Source organism: Mauremys reevesii, linkage group 4, assembly GCF_016161935.1.
Source record: "Mauremys reevesii isolate NIE-2019 linkage group 4, ASM1616193v1, whole genome shotgun sequence".
Classification (NCBI taxonomy): Eukaryota; Metazoa; Chordata; order Testudines; family Geoemydidae; genus Mauremys; species Mauremys reevesii.
In genome coordinates, this window is record NC_052626.1 from 146817658 (window position 1) to 146838026 (window position 20369).

At 46.3% G+C, this 20369-nt stretch overlaps 1 protein-coding gene across 2 annotated transcripts in view; it reads left to right on the top strand.

Annotated features, from left to right (window-relative positions):
- The window catches only part of LOC120403485 (up-regulator of cell proliferation-like), an 81740-nt gene extending 62836 nt beyond the window's left edge, over positions 1–18904 (top strand). Inside the window, exons 3-4 of one of the 2 annotated variants that reach the window (XR_005597542.1) lie at positions 617–1203; positions 12875–15852. Coding sequence is in view for 1 of the 2 variants with exons in the window: in XM_039534557.1 (XP_039390491.1) it covers positions 13251–16604 (3354 nt within the window). In the remaining variant the exon portion in view is untranslated. Of the gene's footprint in view, positions 1–616; positions 1204–12874 lie in introns of both variants that reach the window. The other variant, XM_039534557.1, reaches the window with a different exon arrangement.
- The last annotated feature ends 1465 nt before the right edge of the window (positions 18905–20369 follow it).

The following is a 20369-nucleotide window of genomic DNA, read 5'->3' on the forward strand; positions in this document are numbered from 1 at the left end:
TTCTCACAACAAAGACCACCATCTACACTGAAGGCAGCCGTGGCTTCAGTCTCATAGAGAAGAGTGGAAGATGGTGGCCATTTTGGAAGGGGGACATTCTTTCTGACAGAGAAACTTTCCGATATGAAAAACAATAACCACTAATCCCAAAAAAGCAAAGAATCCTGTGGCACCTTATAGACTAACAGACGTTTTGCAGCATGAGCTTTCGTGGGTGAATACCCACTTCTTCGGATGCAAGTAGTGGAAATTTCCTGGGGCAGGTATATATAAGCAAGCAAGAAGCAAGCTAGAGATAATGAGGTTAGATCAATCAGGGAGGATGAGGCCCTGTTCTAGCAGTTGAAGTGTGAAAACCAAGGGAGGAGAAACTGGTTCTGTAATTGGCAAGCCATTCACAGTCGTTGTTTAGTCCTGAGCTGATGGTGTCAAATTTGCAGATGAACTGGAGCTCAGCAGTTTCTCTTTGAAGTCTGGTCCTAAAGTTTTTTTGCTGCAGGATGGCCACCTTAAGATCTGCTATTGTGTGGCCAGGGAGGTTGAAGTGTTCTCCTACAGCTTTTTGTATATTGCCATTCCTAATGTCTGATTTGTGTCCATTTATCCTTTTCCTTAGACACTGTCCAGTTTGGCCGATGTACATAGCAGAGGGGCATTGCTGGCATATGATGGCATATATTACATTGGTATATACAGTCCACTTTTTCTGAGACTCTGCCTCCAGATAATCAAACAAAAAACAACACTGACCCCAGCATAACAACTGGAGTTTATTGGAGCCAAACTAGATGCGATAGAGGCCAGAGCCTTCCTCCCAGTTCACAGATTTTTCCGCAGTAATTAGTCTAATCTCCACTGTGAAGATCAACCCATAGATCTCTGCCAGAATTTGCCTACAGTTGCTTGGTCTTATGGCAGTGACCATGTTCAAGAGAAAACATCCCAGATTACATATGTGCTGCCTCCAGAATGGCTACACACAATGTACGTACCCCACAGACACAGCCTGAATAAACTTCTCTCACTATCACTCAAAGTCAAGGAGTCATTAGACTGGTGGACACAATCCCAGAATGTCTGCATCAGAGATCTCTTCCTTCAACCACCACCATATTTGATACTGAAGACCAACACTTCCCTACTCAGTTGACTGCACAACGTTGATTTTGGCAAGGTTACTGAGAGCAGTATGTGACCATACAGGTTAGGCTTATTCAAATATTAGATGAGCTGTTGAACAGTATGTTGTTTTCAGTGTTCTAACACGTGAACTCCAGTTGTTATCCACAATACATCATAGAAGATCCAATCTCTTCTTTGTTTTAGATGCCATAGAATCATAGAATTCAAGGTCAGAAGGGACCATTATGATCATCTAGTCTGACCTCCTGCAAGATGCAGGCCACATAAGCCGATTCACCCACTCCTTAAGCAAGCGACCCCTGCCCCATGCTTCGGAGGAAGGCAAAAAACCTCCAGGGCCACTGCCAATCTAGCCTGGAGGAAAATTCCTTCCCGACCCCAAATATGGCGGTCAGGTGAACCCCGAGCATGCGGGCAAAACTCTCCAGCCATACCCTCTGGAAAAAGGCTAACAATATCCTATCATTGACCCATTGTACTAATTACCAGTGTGTCACTTAATTGACCTATTGACTAAGCCCGTTATCCTATCATACCATCTCCTCCATAAACTTATCTAGCTTAATCTTAAAGTCATGGAGGTCCTTCGCCCCCACTGTTTCCTTCGGTAGGCTGTTCCAGAATTGCACTCCTCTGATGGTTAGAAACCTTCGTCTAATTTCAAGCCTAAATTTCCTGACTGACAATTTATATCCGTTTGTCCTCGTGTCCACATTAGCACTGAGCTGAAATAATTCCTCTCCTTCCCTGGTATTTATCCCTCTGATATATTTAAAGAGTGCAATCATATCTCCTCTTATCCTTCTTTTGGTTAAGGAAAACAAACCGAGCTCCTCAAGTCTCCTTTCGTACGACAGGCTTTCCATTCCTCGGATCATTCTAGTGGCCCTTCTTTGTACCCGTTCCAGTTTGAATTCATCCTTCTTAAACATGGGAGACCAAAACTGCACACAATACTCCAAATGAGGTCTCACCAACGCCTTATATAACGGGACTAGCACCTGCTTATCTCTACTAGAAATACCTCGCCTAATGCATCCCAAGACCGCATTAGCTTTTTTAACAGCCACATCACATTGCCTACTCATAGTCATCCTACGATCAACCAGGACTCCTAGGTCCTTCTCCTCCTCCGTTACTTCCAACTGGTGCGTCCCCAGCTTATAACTAAAGTTCTTGTTAGTCATCCCTAAATGCATAACCTTACACTTCTCACTATTGAATTTCATCCTGTTACTAATACTCCAGTTTACAAGGTCATCCAAATCTCCCTGGAGGATATCTCGATCCTTTTCCGAATTGGCAATACCTCCCAACTTCGTGTCATCCACAAACTTTATCAGCCCACTCCTACTTTTGATTCCGAGGTCAGCGATAAATAGATTGAATAAAATCGGACCCAAAACCGAACCTTGAGGAACTCCACTGGTAACCCCCCTCCAACCCAACAGTTCACCCTTCAATACGACCCTCTGCAGTCTTCCCTTTAACCAGCTCCTTATCCACCTCTGGATTTTCATTTCGATCCCCATCTTTTCCAATTTAACCAGTAATTCCCCTTGCGGTACCGTATCAAACGCCTTACTGAAATCAAGATATATTAGATCCACCGCATTTCCCTTGTCTAAAAAATCTGTTACTTTCTCAAAGAAGGAGATCAGGTTGGTTTGGCACGATCTACCTTTTGTAAAACCATGCTGTAATTTGTCCCAGTTGCCATCGGCCTCAAGGTCCGTAACCACTCTGTCCTTTAAAATTTTTTCCATGACTTTGCATACTACAGATGTTAAACTAACAGGCCTGTAGTTACCCGGGTCACTTTTTTTCCCCCTTCTTGAATATAGGAACTATATTAGCTAATCTCCAGTCAAACGGTACAACCCCCGAGTTTAGAGATTTATTAAAAATCATCGCTAACGGGCTTGCAATTTCACTCGCCAATTCCTTTAATATTCTAGGATGAAGATTATCCGGGCCCCCCAATTTACTTCCGTTTAGCTGTTCAAGTTTGGCTTCTACCTCAGATACCGTAATGTCTACCCCCATATCTTCATTCCCATCAGTCCCTCTACCACTAATCCTTATCCCTTCATTAGCCTCATTAAAGACCGAGGCAAAATATTCGTTCAGATATTGTGCCATTCCAAGATTATCCCTAATCTCCACTCTGTTTAAAGTTTTAAGCGGTCCCACTTCTTCCTTCTTGGTTTTCTTCCTATTTATATGGCTAAAAAACCTTTTGCTATTGGTTTTAATCCCCTTCGCTAGGTCCATCTCCACCCGGCTCTTTCCCTTTCTCACTGCTTCCCTACACCCTCTGACCTCAATAAGGTAGGTTTCTTTGCTGATCCCTCCCATTTTCCACTCCTTGTACGCTTTCTGTTTTTTCTTAATCACCCCTCTAAGATGCTTGCTCATCCAGCTCGGTCTAAAACTGCTACCTATGAGCCGTTTTCCCTTTCTCGGGATACATGCCTCTGACAACTCCTGCAGCTTCAACCTGAAGTAACCCCAGGCGTCATCTGCCTTTAGATCCCTAAATATGTTACTCCAATCCACGTCCCTAACTAGTCGCCTTAATTTAGTAAAGTTAGCCCTTTTGAAATCGTATACCTTAGTCTCAGATGCAATTTTGATTATCCTCCCATTTATTTTGAAACGAATTAGCTCATGATCACTCGAGCCAAGGTTGTCCCCTACAACTATTTCCTCAACAAGGTCCTCATTACTCACCAAAATCAAATCTAAAATGGCATTCCCCCTCGTCGGTTCAGCAACTACTTGATGAAGGAATTCATCAGCTATCACGTCTAGGAAAAGCTGAGCCCTATTATTATTACTAGCATTTGTTTCCCAATCTATATCCGGGAAGTTAAAGTCCCCCATGATCAAACAGTTCCTATTAGTATTTACCTCCTTAAAAACATTAAAGAGCTCTCTATCCATATCCAGGCTAGATCCCGGCGGTCTATAGCACACCCCAATCACTATTCCAGGGTGTTGCAAATAATGAAGCCAAGTCAGTCAGTCTGTTTCAGTAGAGCGCCCCGAACGGGGGTTTTCCACGTCCTTTTATTATAATCGGTTACATAAATCATCCTGACCGGATCGGGGGGGGGGGAACCACTTCAGCCGCTCTATGATCGGGGGCGGTGTTCCTACCCCCATGGTGCTTAAGAAGTGTAAAGTTCCTACATCCCCTCCTTTTCTGTTTGTTCGACCCGTGCCTGGTCCGCATGTTTCATGATTTTATATGCATACATGACGGCTTGGGGTGTAGGCAGGGGTTTGCGCCGACAGGGTGTAAAACACATCCTAATCATATTAGGACTACACTGAGCAAAGCAACAAAAACCAATCAAGCAGGCGATAACAATCAAAGCATATTGCAGAACAGTTCGGACCCATCCCATGGATGGCAGCCACGCCCAAAGGTCATCCCACCATGATGGGTTCCTGTCCTGCTGGATGTGTTGTGCCAATTCTTGGAGGTTATCTATGTGTGCTTGAATCCGTTTAGAATTGTCTGTCAAATTAAAACAACACATGCCATATACCTCTTCACAACCCACATATTATAACGCATGCGGCTATGCAATTCGGGTTCGGCCCCAGCCGGTAACACACAAAAACAACACAACAATATGGTAAAAGAATTAGCGGTCAAACAGGCAAAGATAGCAGCAGTAAAATTTTCGGGGGTAGGCTCGGCCTTGTTATTCTCCAGTGTTTGCTGAGCCTGCTGCGCCAGCCGCTTCACCTGCCCCCAGGTAACCTTCGGTGCCGTCTTCGTGGCTCGGCACGCCGGAAAGGTCTCGGTTAGATTCAGATTGAAGTTGGGTATCGGGTTCTTGAGGCTTTGATGCCACGTCATCGTGCCACGGTCGCACGTTTTTGGCAGGGACCCACAACGGACCTGTGGGAGTAAGCACAGCGGCATGCCCCCGTCCCCAGGTTATCAATGGAACGGGGCCATACCAAGTAGGGTCCGGGCTCTGACTATATTTGACAAATGGGCGTGGGAGCGGGGTTTCCGTCTTAAAATGTCGTTCAGTGGCTGTAAAATTCTGAAAGATATTTAAAGTATTTAGGGTAGACAATACTATCGCTAATTGATTTTGCTTGGCACCCAGGGTTGGCCCATCATCCCCCACTGTTTTGTTTTGCTTTTTTAGGTACTCTTTAAGTGTATGATTGGTCCGTTCCACAATGGCTTGACCAGTGGAATTATACAGAATACCAAAGACGTGGTTAATTTGCCACTGCGTGCAAAAATCTGCAAACCTGTGAGAAATGTAGGCGGGGCCATTATCGGTTTTTATCTGTCGGGGGCGGCCCATAATGGCCACCGCAGCAAGAACGTAATTAATTACATGTTTGGCCTGTTCGCCCCATTGGGGGGTGGCCCAAATATAATGAGAGTAGGTATCAATGGTAACATGTAAATATTTCCAAGGAAAAAAAGGGGGATAAAGCGTGACATCCATTTGCCAAATTTGGTTGGATTGAAGGCCGCGGGGATTAACACCCAATTCGGGATAATGATGAAGACTGGCACAATGATTACAGGTTTGGACAATACGTTGGGCTTGATTTAGAGGGATCATAAAATGCTTCGCTAAAAATTTAGCATTTCGATAAAAAAATACATGACTATCAATGGGATCCAAAAAGAACAGAATGAGTTAACTTGAGTTAACTGAAGAAAGCTAAAAATAAAACACTGGCCTCAGTCAAGGACACCGCTTGCAGCTAAGACTTGGCGGACAGCCAAGAAAAAGGGGGGGCTTAACTATGCCCAAGCAAAAGCGGCAAAACTCGGCCAGGCACTAACAAAATGTGTTAGCCGAGAAGGGAAGGATCAGCATCTGGGCCCATGAGTCCCCTTGGTGCAGCTGTTTTGGCATATGAGCCCAAATCTGGACATAAATTCTTCCCACATAATCACTATCTATTACCCCGGGGACTATCTGAATGCCATATTTTCCGGTATGGGAACGAGGGAGAATTAGCCCCATCGTGCCCGGGGGCAGGGGTCCCGAAAGTTGGGTAAGAACCGCCACCACCTCCCCGGGGAAAGTGAGCTCCCTATCTTTGGGACAAAAAGGGATAGTAAAAAAACAATCTTTAAGATCTATTATCATAAGCTGATAATCCTATGGGATAAGATTGGGATTTGGGGTTCCACACTGCAGGGGTCCCATGGGTTGAATGCATGCATTAATCGCTCTAAGATCATGGAGCATTCGCCATTTACCAGATTTTTTCTTGATAACAAAAACTGGCGAATTCCAGGGGCTAGTGGATTTTTCCACATGGCCCGCCTGGTATTGTTCCTCACATAAGTGACACAATGCAAAAAGCTTCTCCTGGGGCAGTGGCCACTGTTCCACCCACACAGGGGTGCTGGTCAGCCACACAAGGGGAAGGGCAGTAAACTCAGTCATGAATGGTAAGATGTGATCCAAATTTGTTTAACAAGTCTCTTCCCCATAGGGATACAGCAATATCCATGATATAGGGTTTTAGGAGAATCTCCTTTCCCCCCTCTCGCGGAGTTATAGCAATCCATCGGGTGCTTTGTTGAGCAGCCTGCAATCTGCCCACTCCCCAAATGGCTGGCACTTCGGATTTATCCCAGGTGGACGGCCACTGCCGAGCGGAGATGACCGTAATGTCAGCTCCTGTATCCACCAGCCCCTCAAGGGGGATACCGATAAGCGAGTTTCCTCATTAATTCCCACTGGGCATCAGGATTATCTACCTGCCTCTGGATAGCCTCCTGTAGTCTGTTAATAAATTCCACATACGACTCATGAGGGCCCTGGCGGGTGACGGTAAAGGACCGGGAGGGTTTCCCCGTCGCCGGTACTTTAAACAGGGCTTTTAAAACACAGCGCCCCACAACTTGGAGCATTACAAGAGGGATATTCGCAGCCTGCTCTTGTATAGCGGCAAACTGTCCTGCTCCATACAATTGCTCGGGAGTATAGGCCCCCTCTGATGCCCGCCCCTGTTGTAATGCTTCCTGTTGAAATTCACTATCCCAAACAACATACTGCGCGGGGCTTAAAAGCATCCTACAAGGATCCTTCCAATCTTGGGGGAGCATGCTATACCCATTTGCAATCCCTTCTAACGTACCTCGGGTGAAGGTGGATTTCAATCCCGACTCAGTAACTGCCCGTCTCGCCTCTCGGAGAACGGAATAGGGGAGGGCTGTGATCTCCACTTCAGCCTCTCCCGCTGCATTGCCAGGGCAATGTGTCACTGGGAACGCAGCCAATAACTCCCCCATCTCCTCGCCGCTCAATTCTCCCTCGCCGCTCAATTCTCCCATCTCCCTTTCCCTCTGTATCATTGCCTGAAAAGGGGACAGCCGAAAATTCGGCCGTGAAGGGCCATCTGCACCTGGACATGCGTCATGGCATCCGGGTACCGCCTCAGGCGGCCTAGGGGGCAAGATCCGAGGGTAAGGAGGAGGGGCCGAAGGCGCGGGGGCGAGAAGGATAGCCCTGGATGACGCTCCAACCCCGATTGTCTCCAGAGCCTCCGTACATTGCTGCCAAAGCAGGAGCCACTGCACCGCGGCTCGAGGCTCCGCGTGCAGCGTTGCCCCTATCTTTATCCAATCATCTACCGACAGTGACCCGTGATCCGGGTACCAGGGACATTGGCGATCGATTTCAACAAGTAGCTGCTCTAACTGACCCAGGGAGACTGGCCTGCCAGCCTGTCGTATGATAGCCTGCAGCTCTCTCGCATGAACTTTCTGCTGAGCTGACAGTTCCCCCCCCATACTCACGGAACGGGGCTTTCCAGCGAGGTTCGGTGCACCGAAGGCTATTCCAGCCGGTGAGCAGGGGGAATCACGTCGGGTCACCAGATGTTGCAAATAATGAAGCCAAGTCAGTCAGTCTGTTCCAGTGGAGCGCCCCGAACGGGGGTTTTCCACGTCCTTTTATTATAATCGGTTACATAAATCATCCTATCATGCGCATGTACTAACTCAGTCCAACTTCTCGCCCCTTCTCCTGATTGGTGCTTTATGCACTGCGTGTTCCAGTGGTAAACACCTGGTCGGCGCTTAATCAGTGTGTCTCCTGACCGGATGTGGGGGGGGGGAAACCACTTCAGCCGCTCTATGGTCGGGGGCGGTGTTCCTACCCCCATAGTGCTTAAGAAGTGTAAAGTTCCTACACCAGGGGAGGCTCTAGTAGTTTTCTTCCCCAATGTGACCATTGCCCAAACAGACTCCGTATTATCCATTGCATTGCTAGTTATTTCGTTACATTTCACCTCATTATTGATATACAATGCTACTCCCCCACCTTTACCTTTGCATCGGTCTTTCCTAAACAGCACATACCCTTCCATACCTGTACTCCAGTCATGGCTACCGTTCTACCATGTTTCAGTTATTCCTACGATATCCGGTTTCAATTCTCGGACCAGGAGCTCCAGTTCCTCCATTTTGTTACCTAAGCTTCTCGCATTGGTGAACAAACATCCTAATTTATGCTGCTTGGCTCCTCTCACCCTTTTCACCCAACTTGGTAGGGACACAGTACTACCAGTATGACCTGTCGGTCTAGTATCCGTCCCCCCCCTCTTCCTTATACCTAACTGTTCCCCTCTGGCTATATCTCTTATCATCCTGTTGTTCTCACTCCCAATGTATAAATTTGGCATGGAGAGTACCTGGACCTCTCCCAACCGTCTCCCCCCAGTGTCTAGTTTAAAGCTCTTTTAATCAGATGAGCCAGCCTCCCTCCTAGAAGTCTACTTCCTTCCCTACTTAGGTGGAGCCCATCCCGCGAGAACAGCTCTCTGTCCCCAAAAGCCTCCCAGTGCCCATACATCCCAAAGCCCTCCTTGTAACACCAGTCCCTCAGCCAACTATTTATCGCCACGATCCTGTCACCCCTTTGGTGCCCTTCCCTAGGGACAGGTAGAATCCCACTGAAGATCACCTGAGCCTCAATTTCCTTGAGCGTCTTACCCAACCTGGCATAGTCTCCCTTGATCCTCTCTAGCGAGAATCTAGCCGTGTCATTTGTTCCTACATGAAGGATGATCAAGGGGTTCTTACCTGCTCCTCTTAGGATCCTTTTCAACCTCAGGTACACATCCCGTATTTTAGCGCCCGGTAGACAGCACACCCTTCTGTTCTCCGGATCGGCCCTGGTCACAGGCCTGTCCAACCTTCTCAGTATGGAATCCCCAATCACATAGACCTGCCTTTGCCTGGGGACAGTGCGGCCCTGTAACCTATCCTCCATACCCCCTGGTTGCAAGCTCCTTCCATTCCTATCATCCCTTGTGGTTCCCCTTAAGCCATCCTGTATCCTCCCTGGGCCCAAACTTGGTGCTGCCTCCATTGACTCCTCCCCTCTTTCTATTGGACTAGCCGCTCTTCTCTTTTTCCTTGCCCTCCCACCGTCAGTTACCACCTGCTGTTCCCCTTCCTCATTCTCCAAACCTTCAAACATGTTCCTTAGCTCTATTTCTCCCTCACTGGCTCTCCTTTTCCTCAGCCTGCTTCTCACGGTCACATGCTTCCACTGCCCATCTTCCTCATCTGGCAGTCCCCCCTCACTGGCCTTAGCCCCTGCTTCCCCCTGTACTCCTGGGCGTTCCGCTTCGGTTACTGCTTGCCATTGGTCCATCAGCTGCTCAAACCCCCTTCTATGCTCTACCAGGGTTTCTACCTGCAACTCTAGGCCTTGGATCTTCTCCTCCAGCAGCTCTATTAGGCGGCACTTCATGCATACATAGTACTGTTCTGGGTCCCCCGCTATGACCATGTACATACCGCAGGTGCTGCATGCTCTCATCCTCGGCGTATTCTCCGCTGCTTGGCTCATGGCTGCGGCTGTCTCGGCCTCGCTTGGCGTTCTTACCTGGGGAACACAGGAGACACGGCGCCGCCCCCTTCCACCTCCCCCTGTCAACTCCCACTCAAACTCCCCTTTTAGCAGCCCTGTTCGCTGGCTCCTGGGCCGCTGCTCGCAGCTGTGCCGCTGCCTGGCTGGGCGGCCGCTTTTATAGGCCCCTCCTAGCCTAGCTCCACCCCCTAATCAGGGCTCAGCCAATCCAGGCTCGGCTGCCCCTTCAGCAGTCTGCCCCTCCGGGCCTCTACAGGGCCATCTTTCTGACCTGTGGTCCACCTGTGGTCCACACCTTAGTTCAGTGTCCAATGTCACTCCAAGGTATAGCAGTTTTTTTTCCCAACAGCATACCATGTTCATCTAGTGTGAATATTGAAATGTAGTTGAACCTCCTACAATTATGTTAAAGTAGGTGGACTTTGTTTTTGATGGATTCAGCTGCAATTTATCTTCCTTTGCCTATCTACAATGTTAAGTCCTCATTTAATTAATTCTCCATATATCTTTTTCAAAACCCATGGTATAAAGTACAATATCATTTGGATGGGTGTATTCAAATTATTTCAGAAAGTTTGACAATCCAGAGGAGAAGAGCAAGAAAACAACAGGACTTAATACTGAGCCGTGAAGAAATTCTGGCCTCTGTGGCCTTGTCTTTGAACGAGTGCCATTTAATCTTATTATTATTTTCCTGTACAGTAGGAAACCTCTTCTCCAGATGTGCATTTACCACAGATTCCCATCTCACTGAGTTTCACCAACAGCCCATCATGCCAGACTCCATTAAATGCTGCAGAGTGTAAAAAAAGGCTCCCATTGATGATTGTGGTGGCTTTTGCTGGAAGCCACCAATAAAGCAAAAGCCACTAATAAGAGGCTGCCAGAAGGCCAGGAGCAGGTCCGTCATTGAGTGCAAAGGCCTGTAAGTCTTCTTTTTGAAGACACCACAGAAGCCGTGACTGTACCATTCTTTCCCTTATATTGCAAAGGTGACTGGTTAAAGACATAGGCCAATAGTTGCCTGGAAAAAAGAGGGATCCTTGCCAGTCTTCAGAGGAACAATAAGTCCTGATTTCCACCACTTAGGTACCTTTCTTTTTATCCTTGAGTAACTTCTGATGTCCAGCAACCTGGCTCTAGCCTTCTTCCCAAAGTGCTTTATCGTATGGCCATAGTTGTGGTGCAGCCCAGAGGATTTGCTTCGTTCAAGCTTCTCTATTGTATTTTCTAGCTCATGTATGAGGGAACTTTCTGAAGCCATGGTACTCACATCTGTATGCATGTTTTTGAATTAGCTTTGTCTTTTCTCCTGAATACTCCATCATGCATGTTTTTGCAATGGTTTTGAAGGATTAGAAATGGACACCGTGTAGAGTTAAGCACAGGAGTTTATTACGCACAGCGCTGGTGGAGTGTTATTTTGCTTATTAGGTTTAGAGACACTGCAGAACAATTGATTACAATAGATTATATAGGGTGCTTATTGAGTGGAGAGAAGTGACGGGGATGGGTTTTTTTAAAGCTTTTGGATAGATTTTAGCAGCAAAACAAAATAAGCCCAATAAGCCAATGGTTTGGAAGATAACATAATGGCTTTGCCTATGGTTTAAATTAATATATTGCTAACACACAGGTAATTATCCTCATCATCATTTATGAGCTTGCTCATCTTGGCATAATGTTTGAACACCATATTCACAGGCTTTGTCGTCTAATGCCACTACATTTTTAGTTTTTGGGATATTGGTGTTTAAATTGCAAGCCTTTGACTGTTTGTTCTCAATTTGCTTCAGTATCATCCATAGATCTTTTCTTCTGTGAGGATCCAATCTTACTAAAGTAAACTGGTTCTCTGTTAAAGCGACTATTTACAGAGCTGCAGAAATTGCAGCTTAGCATTCTAGCCATGTGCACACAGACTGACCTGCTGGTGCCTCCTCCATATTCTTCCCTCATGCAACATGTGCTCCTACCTCTAAGTTCTATGCTGGTTGCTACAATTTCTAGTCATCATTCAACCTTGGTGACAATAGTGGTCCTGTCTCCTGGGTAGAATGTACTGCTAGTCTGGGCCAGGAAGCACGACTGCTGAGTACATATTCATCCTCACTTTCTGCCTTAATGTGATGTACAGAGAAGAAAAGTTGGGGCAAGGAAACCATCAGACAGAGCAGTAAACAGGGAAGGTGAGGTGAAGGAAGAATTTCCTCATTGCCTGAAGGACTGCATATGAGCGGAGCGGGATGAATGTTTTCTTTTCTGGTTTGGTGGCTGTAAAAAAAAAATTAAGAAATAAAATTTGGTTTGCATTAAAATCTAAATTTTTTGTTGTTGAAATTTTTGGTGACTCAAAAAAATTAATTTGGGGCCTGTTCCACAGCAGGATTTCAGACTTGGCTTTCCCACATCTACTGGGATACATGCTATGGGAAGACTGGGGAGAGGGAACAGCAGCACCACCTCCTCCTTCTCCTCTGGCCATTTTATGAATGGCTGAAACTACTCATATCAATTTGCAATAGTTTAGGCCAACCACATTTCTCGTTGAATATACAACTTGTCTGAAAGAATTTCCCCAGCACCACTTATGTGAGACATTTCAGTTCAGAGGTCTGAGTGTGTGACAGTTGGGTCAAATCTGTGACAGTTGCACCAGATGAATGGTGCTTGGGTACTGCAGCTACACAACCCCTCTAAGTGGCTGTCACTTACAAGGAATGTGCCGGCCTCCATGATTTTTGTTCTGTAAGTTACATTACAGCCCTAATGCCAAAATAACAATTCTATCTGAGAGCTTCTTTAGTTTAACAAACTGTTCATGTTGTATCCCCTTTCTGCAGGGAGACAAAAAGCCCTTCAGTACACCGAGTCAAAGTTAAAAATGCAGAAATACAGAAGCAGGAAACTAAAGCTGAGAGATGTCCTGGAAATCACCCCAGAAAGTGTAAAGAACTGGACTCCCCAGAGAACAGATGATTTACCGTGGCATTTCCTGAGGAAGCTCATGGCTCTGGATGCAATGGCCAGAAGCACAAAGCTTGAGCACAGGGCACTTGGTGATCAAACTCTAATTATGGACAAAGAGGAGCTGGGTATTCATGAACATTTTTTTTTCTCAGTGACACAGAAACCAGTGATTGTCTGAACCCCCTCGATGTTCTCTGTGCCGTGCTGCTTTGCTCAGACAGTTTCCTGCAGCAGGAGATCCTGTCCAAAATGTCCTTGTGCCAGTTTGCCCTCCCTCTGCTGCTACCCGCCCTCGACACCCCCAAGTGCACCCTAATGCTGTGGGCCATGAGGGACATTGTGAGGAAGTGGAGGCCACACTCCCTGACACAGAGCAGGGGGTTCAGAGAGGAGAGCCTGGTTCTCACAGCAATGCCAACCATTTCCTTTGTGCGGCTGGGGAGCTGCAGCTTCTCCAAGTCCAAACTCCTCAATGAGGTTCTCAGCCCCTCCCAGCAGCACCACGATTTCTTTATCCATCAGGACATGGAGTCTGGGAACGTCCCTCGGGAAATCGCAGACGGGCTGGTCGAGATTTCCTGGTATTTCCCTGGAGGGATGGAGAATTCAGATCTTTTCCCAGAACCCGTTGCGGTTACAAACCTGCGCGGAGACATTGAGTCACATTGGCTGCAGTTCAGCTTTTTAACACAGGTCTCCTCAGCAGTGTTCATAGTTACTGAGAGCATCAACGAGAGACAATATGCACTGTTATCATCTCTGCAGGGATCAGCCACTAAATACTACTTCATCTTTAATAATCAGGCCGCGACATCCAAGGAAACACACAGATTCCTGAAAAAGTTGGCCCCAGGGCTGAAACTGAACAACTCACATGTGCTGCAGAAAGGAAGTGCCACAAATCAGGCGGCATATGTAAAAGCTCTGCAGTCTGCAATAGCAGCTATAATGAAGTCTTCTCCCAAGAGAGCGAGTATAGAAGCCATGGCTGAGACAGCACATCAATTAGGCATCCAGGTAGATGAGGAAAATAAGAAATGTCAGTGTGCTAGTGAATATGCAAAGGAAATCACTGTACACATAAAAGATGTGGCAAAGTACAAGAGGGAAAAGCTGAGACTCCAGGGGGAGACATGGAAAAACTTGGCTGAAGTGGAAAAAGAGCTGTGCCAAATGAGAAATCAAGGAAACATCCCTCTTGAGAAATACAAGTCTCAACTGAAAGAGAAATTAATAGAGTTACGTGTCCAGCAGCATGAACATGACCTGACTGGTGATTTGACTACATTTATTACTGGACTAGGCCAACTGTCTCTCCAGGAGAAACATTACTTCCTGAAATGGATGAAGTTTCACCTGGATCACATTGCTCGGGAGAATCTTTCTAAACTACGGGATCAATATAAAGAGAAATGCAAAAACTCAAAAGATGACCCCAAAATGTTTGCAGAGTTAGACAAATTAATCTCTGCCAGTTCCTTAGGAGTGGAGCATTTCATGCGTGAGTTGGGGCAGTTCTATGAGGCTGAACACATAATGGTGAAGGAAGGTAAAATGGCAGAAAGCCAAAGACAATTCATCCATCTCCCAAGCATAGCAGCTGACCTGATGCTGGAAGGGTTTCCCATGGAGCTGATTGATGGAGATGCATCCAACATCCCACTGCAGTGGGTGACAGATGTTCTGACCCAGCTCCATGCCAAGCTGGGGGGAAGGTCCAGAATGCTGGTTCTAACGGTGCTGGGAGTGCAGAGCACTGGGAAATCCACCCTCCTCAACACCATGTTCGGCCTGCAGTTTGCAGTGAGCAGTGGCCGATGTACGCGAGGAGCCTTCATGACACTCATTAAAGTGGCAGAGAACTTTCAGCAGGAGCTGGGCTGTGATTTCATCCTGGTGATAGACACAGAAGGCTTGAAAGCCCCTGAACTGGCCAAGCTGGAGGATAGTTATGAACACGACAATGAGCTGGCCACACTGGTGGTTGGACTGAGTGACATAACCATCGTTAACATGGCCATGGAGAACGCCACCGAAATGAAGGATGTTCTGCAAATTGTGGTCCATGCATTTCTCAGAATGGAGGAAATAGGGCAAAAAGCCAACTGCCAGTTTGTGCATCAGAATGTCAGTGATGTGTCTGCTCATGAACAAAACATGAGGGACAGGAAACACCTCCTGGAGCAGCTGAATGAAATGACTAAAGCTGCAGCAAACATGGAAAAGAAAGGCAGGGAGATGACATTTTCTGATATTATGGATTATGATCTGGAAAAACACAATTGGTACATTCCTGGTCTGTGGCATGGAGTCCCCCCCATGGCTCCCGTGAATGTGGGATACAGTGAAAAAGTTTATGAATTAAAGAAATATTTGTTTGAATTTCTGAAAGGCTGTTTACAAAACAGATCCCCCAAGGACATTCCCCAATTTCTTGAATGGATGAGGAGCTTGTGGAATGCTGTAAAACATGAGAACTTCATTTTCAGCTTTAGAAACAGCCTCGTTGCTGAAGCCTATAACCAGCTCTCTGTGAATTACACAGAGTGGGAATGGGGTTTCCGCAAGATGATGCACCTCTGGGTATCTGAAAAGGAAACGTTCATCCAACATCAGCCTCCTGATATACTAGACACCAATGTTTTAACCAAACTAAAGAATGAGGCACAGGTAAAACTGAGACAAGTAGAAGAGAAGATTTTGGATCATTTAAAACAATATTTTGAAAGTGGAGTAGCAAATCTGCACCTGATAGAAAAGTACAAAGAAGATTTTAGGAGAAGTGCAAATGGTCTGAAGAATGAACTGGAGAGTTATTCATTCAGCAAGTTAGAAGAAGCGATTGAAATTAGAAAAGGTCAACATAAAACAGATGCTATCCTGTCAGTGTACAAGAGAAAAATTAAAGAGAAAGTTGACAGGCTTCTGAACCATTGCAGAAAAAGCAAGTGCAAACTAAATAATGATGAACTGGAGAGAGAATTTGAAACCATGTGGACAGAAACATTGAGAGAATTATCACTCATTCCTCTACTGAAACGCAACATAGATGAAGAAATGGAGTTCCATCTGAGAAGAGACCTAGAGACTAAGGGAAGTGCTGTATGGCAGATGTTACAGGATGCCAAAAGCTTACCTACTTATACAACACAAAATTTCAAAATGAAAAATGAATACTTAGACTTAAACCTGTTCAAAGGTTCCAAAATAAGATTGACAGGTTTGAAAGAATACTTTACACAGGAATGCTGGCATAAAACAGAGGCACTTGCTAAATCCTTAATAGATGAGTGCAATAGTTACACTGAAAAAAAGGTAAATTGCAAAGCAGATTACAATGAAACTTATTGCAGAGAGTTGTTGCGGATGATTAACGAGCAGCTTCAGCTGGTGAATGTTCAAAACCTTCACACCAGCGCTTGCTTTGAAGTTGACCTGAAGCTTCATATTTTGGGGGATGCAGCTCGTGCATTTCAGAAGATGCATGAAGAATTCTTTAAAGAAAATGATCCTCTGCAGCATCTGGGGAAACTGAAACCTCAGTATCTCTCCATGTTCATAGCTCTGTACTTAGAGAAGGATGAGTGTCAAGACAGGGCCTGAAATTTCTGTGATCAGTGTCTCAGACCTGCCCTGGTGGACTATGTGAACAAGAGACTTGGGCCAGAAATCGTGGATGACATTCTCGGCAATGAACGGTCTATTGAGTTAATATTTTCCAGACTGCTGCATCCAGCCAGATCCCAGCATCACGGCTTCCGATGACTGGAAGTTTGTTTTCAAGGAATTCAATGACCAGTTTGCTAAGGAGTTTCATACTCTCCCTGCCAATCTCCCTGACGACTGGTATAAAATAACCAAAGAGCAAGCACTGGAGAGCCTAAAGAAAGCCTTTATACTGAAGTAAAAAACAGGCTGAGAATCTCTGTTGTGAGCAGAAAGTTACAGAAGTTAATTTTCTTTAAATGTGGCATGTGAGAAAAATCCCATATCTTCTAAATATGTAACATTGTTTCTCTTATATCATCAGACACAGGTTACAGCCTCCAAACAGAAGAATGCTTTTTTCACATTTCACAGCCCATAGCAAGGTATGAGAAAATTAAAGGTGAGGGAAAGACCCACATGTGGAGTTTCTGCATCTTTGTCTAAAGGACCAAATGAACAAACTCCCAAATTTGTCCTCACCACTGCATTTTACTGGTGCAGTGGTACCATGTAGTGCTCTGCAAGCCCCCAAAGAGCCCCCTGAATACCGACCATGCACTTCTGCTATTTAAAGCCTCAATAACCTGCACTTTTGCAGCTAATTTGACACCAAACTGCCTGGCCCTGATGCTCACCTTCCCTGGGGAAACACATGGGAGGGAAAAACACTTCAGAAACACCAATGAGGGAGGTTTGCAGCGTAAAGTAATAGGGAAGGGAGGGATGCAGGCAGCAAACCCAACAGCCCCTGATGATTCAAAGGGAATCCCCACAAGCCCATCCCATCCCTGAGAATTGTCTTTCCATCTGCCCTGCGCTCTGCTCCACACACCCCTCTCAGCCAGGGCAGTAAGGCTGATGGTGCTATTGGCTACTCCCCCTGTGATTGCCGGCCACCCTCTGCATGGGGGGTGCTGTGGGGATGGGTGAAGAAGGGAAGTGGTGGATGCTGCTCTGTCCAAGAGATAAAAAAAAGGATATAAATGTCACTTTTTGGCCAGGCATGCAGCGCACTTACACTCAGCTTGGTGCCATGTCTCTGTTTGTCTCTCTGTCTGTAATGGGATAATTTTTCAATGCCTCATCTGATCAATTCCAAAATTTCAGGCTGTGCCCTGGGCACCAATGGCCAGAACCCTTTTAATTTCAGGGGAAATCAGTAAACCAGAATGGGGAAAATGGGGGACACATGAAGTCCCTGGCAGCTGTTTAGCACAGCCACATCTTCAAGCACCTCTGCAGTTGTCTATAGATCAAAGAACTCGCTGATGGCTGGATTAATGCCTCCAGCATAACAACACCCCCAGCTCAGCTCTGCCCACCCTCCCAGTAGAGTGTAAGATGTTGTCCAATGACTGATCTCCCAGAAAAAAAACAATTTGGAGGAAAGATGGAAGAGGGAATGGGGATGTATAGATGGGGGAATAGGGGCATGCACACAGCCCATGGCATGGGGGCAGAGTTTGGGACCCTGGTGTGAAGGGCTCACATAACTCCTGGTGGCAGATGTGAGACTGACAAACCAGCTCAGGCCAGAGCCATGGGCCCATTCACCTGTGTGTGAATATTAAAGGAGTTAAATGTATTAGTATATACTCTGGCTAATTCACTTGTGTGTTAATAGAGATCAAAGGAGATGTTAACTGTATTGTTTTTGCCTAACTATATCTTGATGTTTACCATTACACTACATTTATATTGTGCATGCCTGGTAACTAAATAGACCAAAGCGTTTGTTAATCGAAGTGTGTATTCAGATGTTAGAACTTCATGAAACTAATGGAATGTTACTTATATTGTTTTCATTTATCTATTCTTATTATAATGTAAAGGCAGGCAGTTATAGTATGTCTAAGGTTGTAATTAAATAACTCATTGAATGCAAATGAAGAGTGCTAAATTCAGAGCAATTGACCATTGTGTGAATAAGAACACTGCTGATATGTGGAGAAGAAGCTATAAGTGCTGATTCAAAGGAAGATCCTTTATCTCTGGACTGTTTGGATTCTAAGAGGGTGGAATAACTAAACGAGAAGACAGAGATCCCCAGTGTTATTCTGGGTGGCCCTGAAGTGGCAGATCACTACGACTCTGTTAACCTTTTGGGTTTACAAACTTTGACTCACCTGTTAATGTATTTTACCTGCTTTAACCTCTCAATAACACCCATTTCTTTTCTCCACTAATAAACCTACAGTGAGTTCACTATAGCATTGGCTACCAGTGTTGTCCTTGGTGTAAGATCCAGAGTACCAATCGATGAGGGGGATGTGACTGGTGTCTTGGGTCTGGGAGCAACCTGCTGTGGGGTGATTTTTGGTTCATGTGACCATTATCACCAAGTCCAGTTTGTCTGCATGGTAAGATGGGCTGGAGATCTTAAGTGGACTGTCAGTGACTCCCCACAGTGGGGACAGTGATCCAGGAGTTCACATGTGTTACTGGTTGGTGAAATCTAATTACAGACCACACCACCAGCTTGAGGTGGCTGCCCTGTTTTCTGACAGTCTGACCTGAGATCTGCACTTTCAGTTGTGAGCCACTCCAGACAGCATGAAATTGGGGGAACCTGGTATGGGTGCAATGGGACACCCAGAACCCCCAGCATGGGGGAAAAGTGGAAATTGGGGGGAGACAGAGCTCTTGGCCTGAGAGAGAAGGGGGCCCTGGTATAGAGACAGGGAGAAATGGGGGGCAAACACAACTCCTCATGGGGGGGAAGACTAGAGAATCCTGGTATGGAGGGAGTGAGGGGATATGGGGGGAAATAGGGGAATCGGGAGCACATTCAGAGTCCCTGTCATGGGGGAGAATTGGGGATCCAGGCATTGGGAGAATGAGGAATAGGGGACACAAAGCCCCTGATATGGGGGAAATGGGAGGCACACAGAGCTGCCGACATTGGAGGGGGATACAGGGGGGCCCTAGTATGGGAGGAGGAGGGAATTTGGGGGGCAAACAGAGCCCTTGAAATGGAGGGGCATGGGATGGGACACACAGGAAGGTTGTGGATGGGAACTGAGGGATGTGAGAATCCTCTGGTGTGTGCAATAAGTTCACCTGCCAGCAGCAACCTAGTGTGTGACCCTTTAGGACACATACACTAAACCCAGAATATAAAATTAGCAACATCAGCCTTATCCCCAGGCCTGAGCTGGGGTGACTGAATGGCAGAATTACTTGGCTGCGCAGGGGGACTGTTGCTTTATTGTAATAATTATTTACACCGTACTACCAATAGGGCTTGTACTGCCCCCCGATGCATTGCCCTCTGATGAGGTCATGTACCACCCTCTGATGTCACCTAAGCCCACCCATCTCCATGTATGGGGTGGTGCAACCAAAACCTCTTTATTTATCATGTTACGACACCGAGGAGGTGAGAAGGTTCGGGTTGTCTCTCTGGTGTCAGGATGTGCTAGCGCTTGGTGTCCCAGGTGCTCCTAGTGCTAGCTACAGGAGCCTGTGATTCCATCCTGGCGGTGTTTGCTGTGCAGCCTCAGCTCCTTTCCTGCCAGTGGTTGTACTTTCCCACATGCACAGTCTGACCGAGAGGCTGGCGGAGTTATGCTGCACCTGTGAGCAGTGCTTGCTTCTAGCTGCAGGCCTCATCCTGGGCCTCTTGTTTCAGGTGCTCTTCCTACTACACCAGTTAAGACC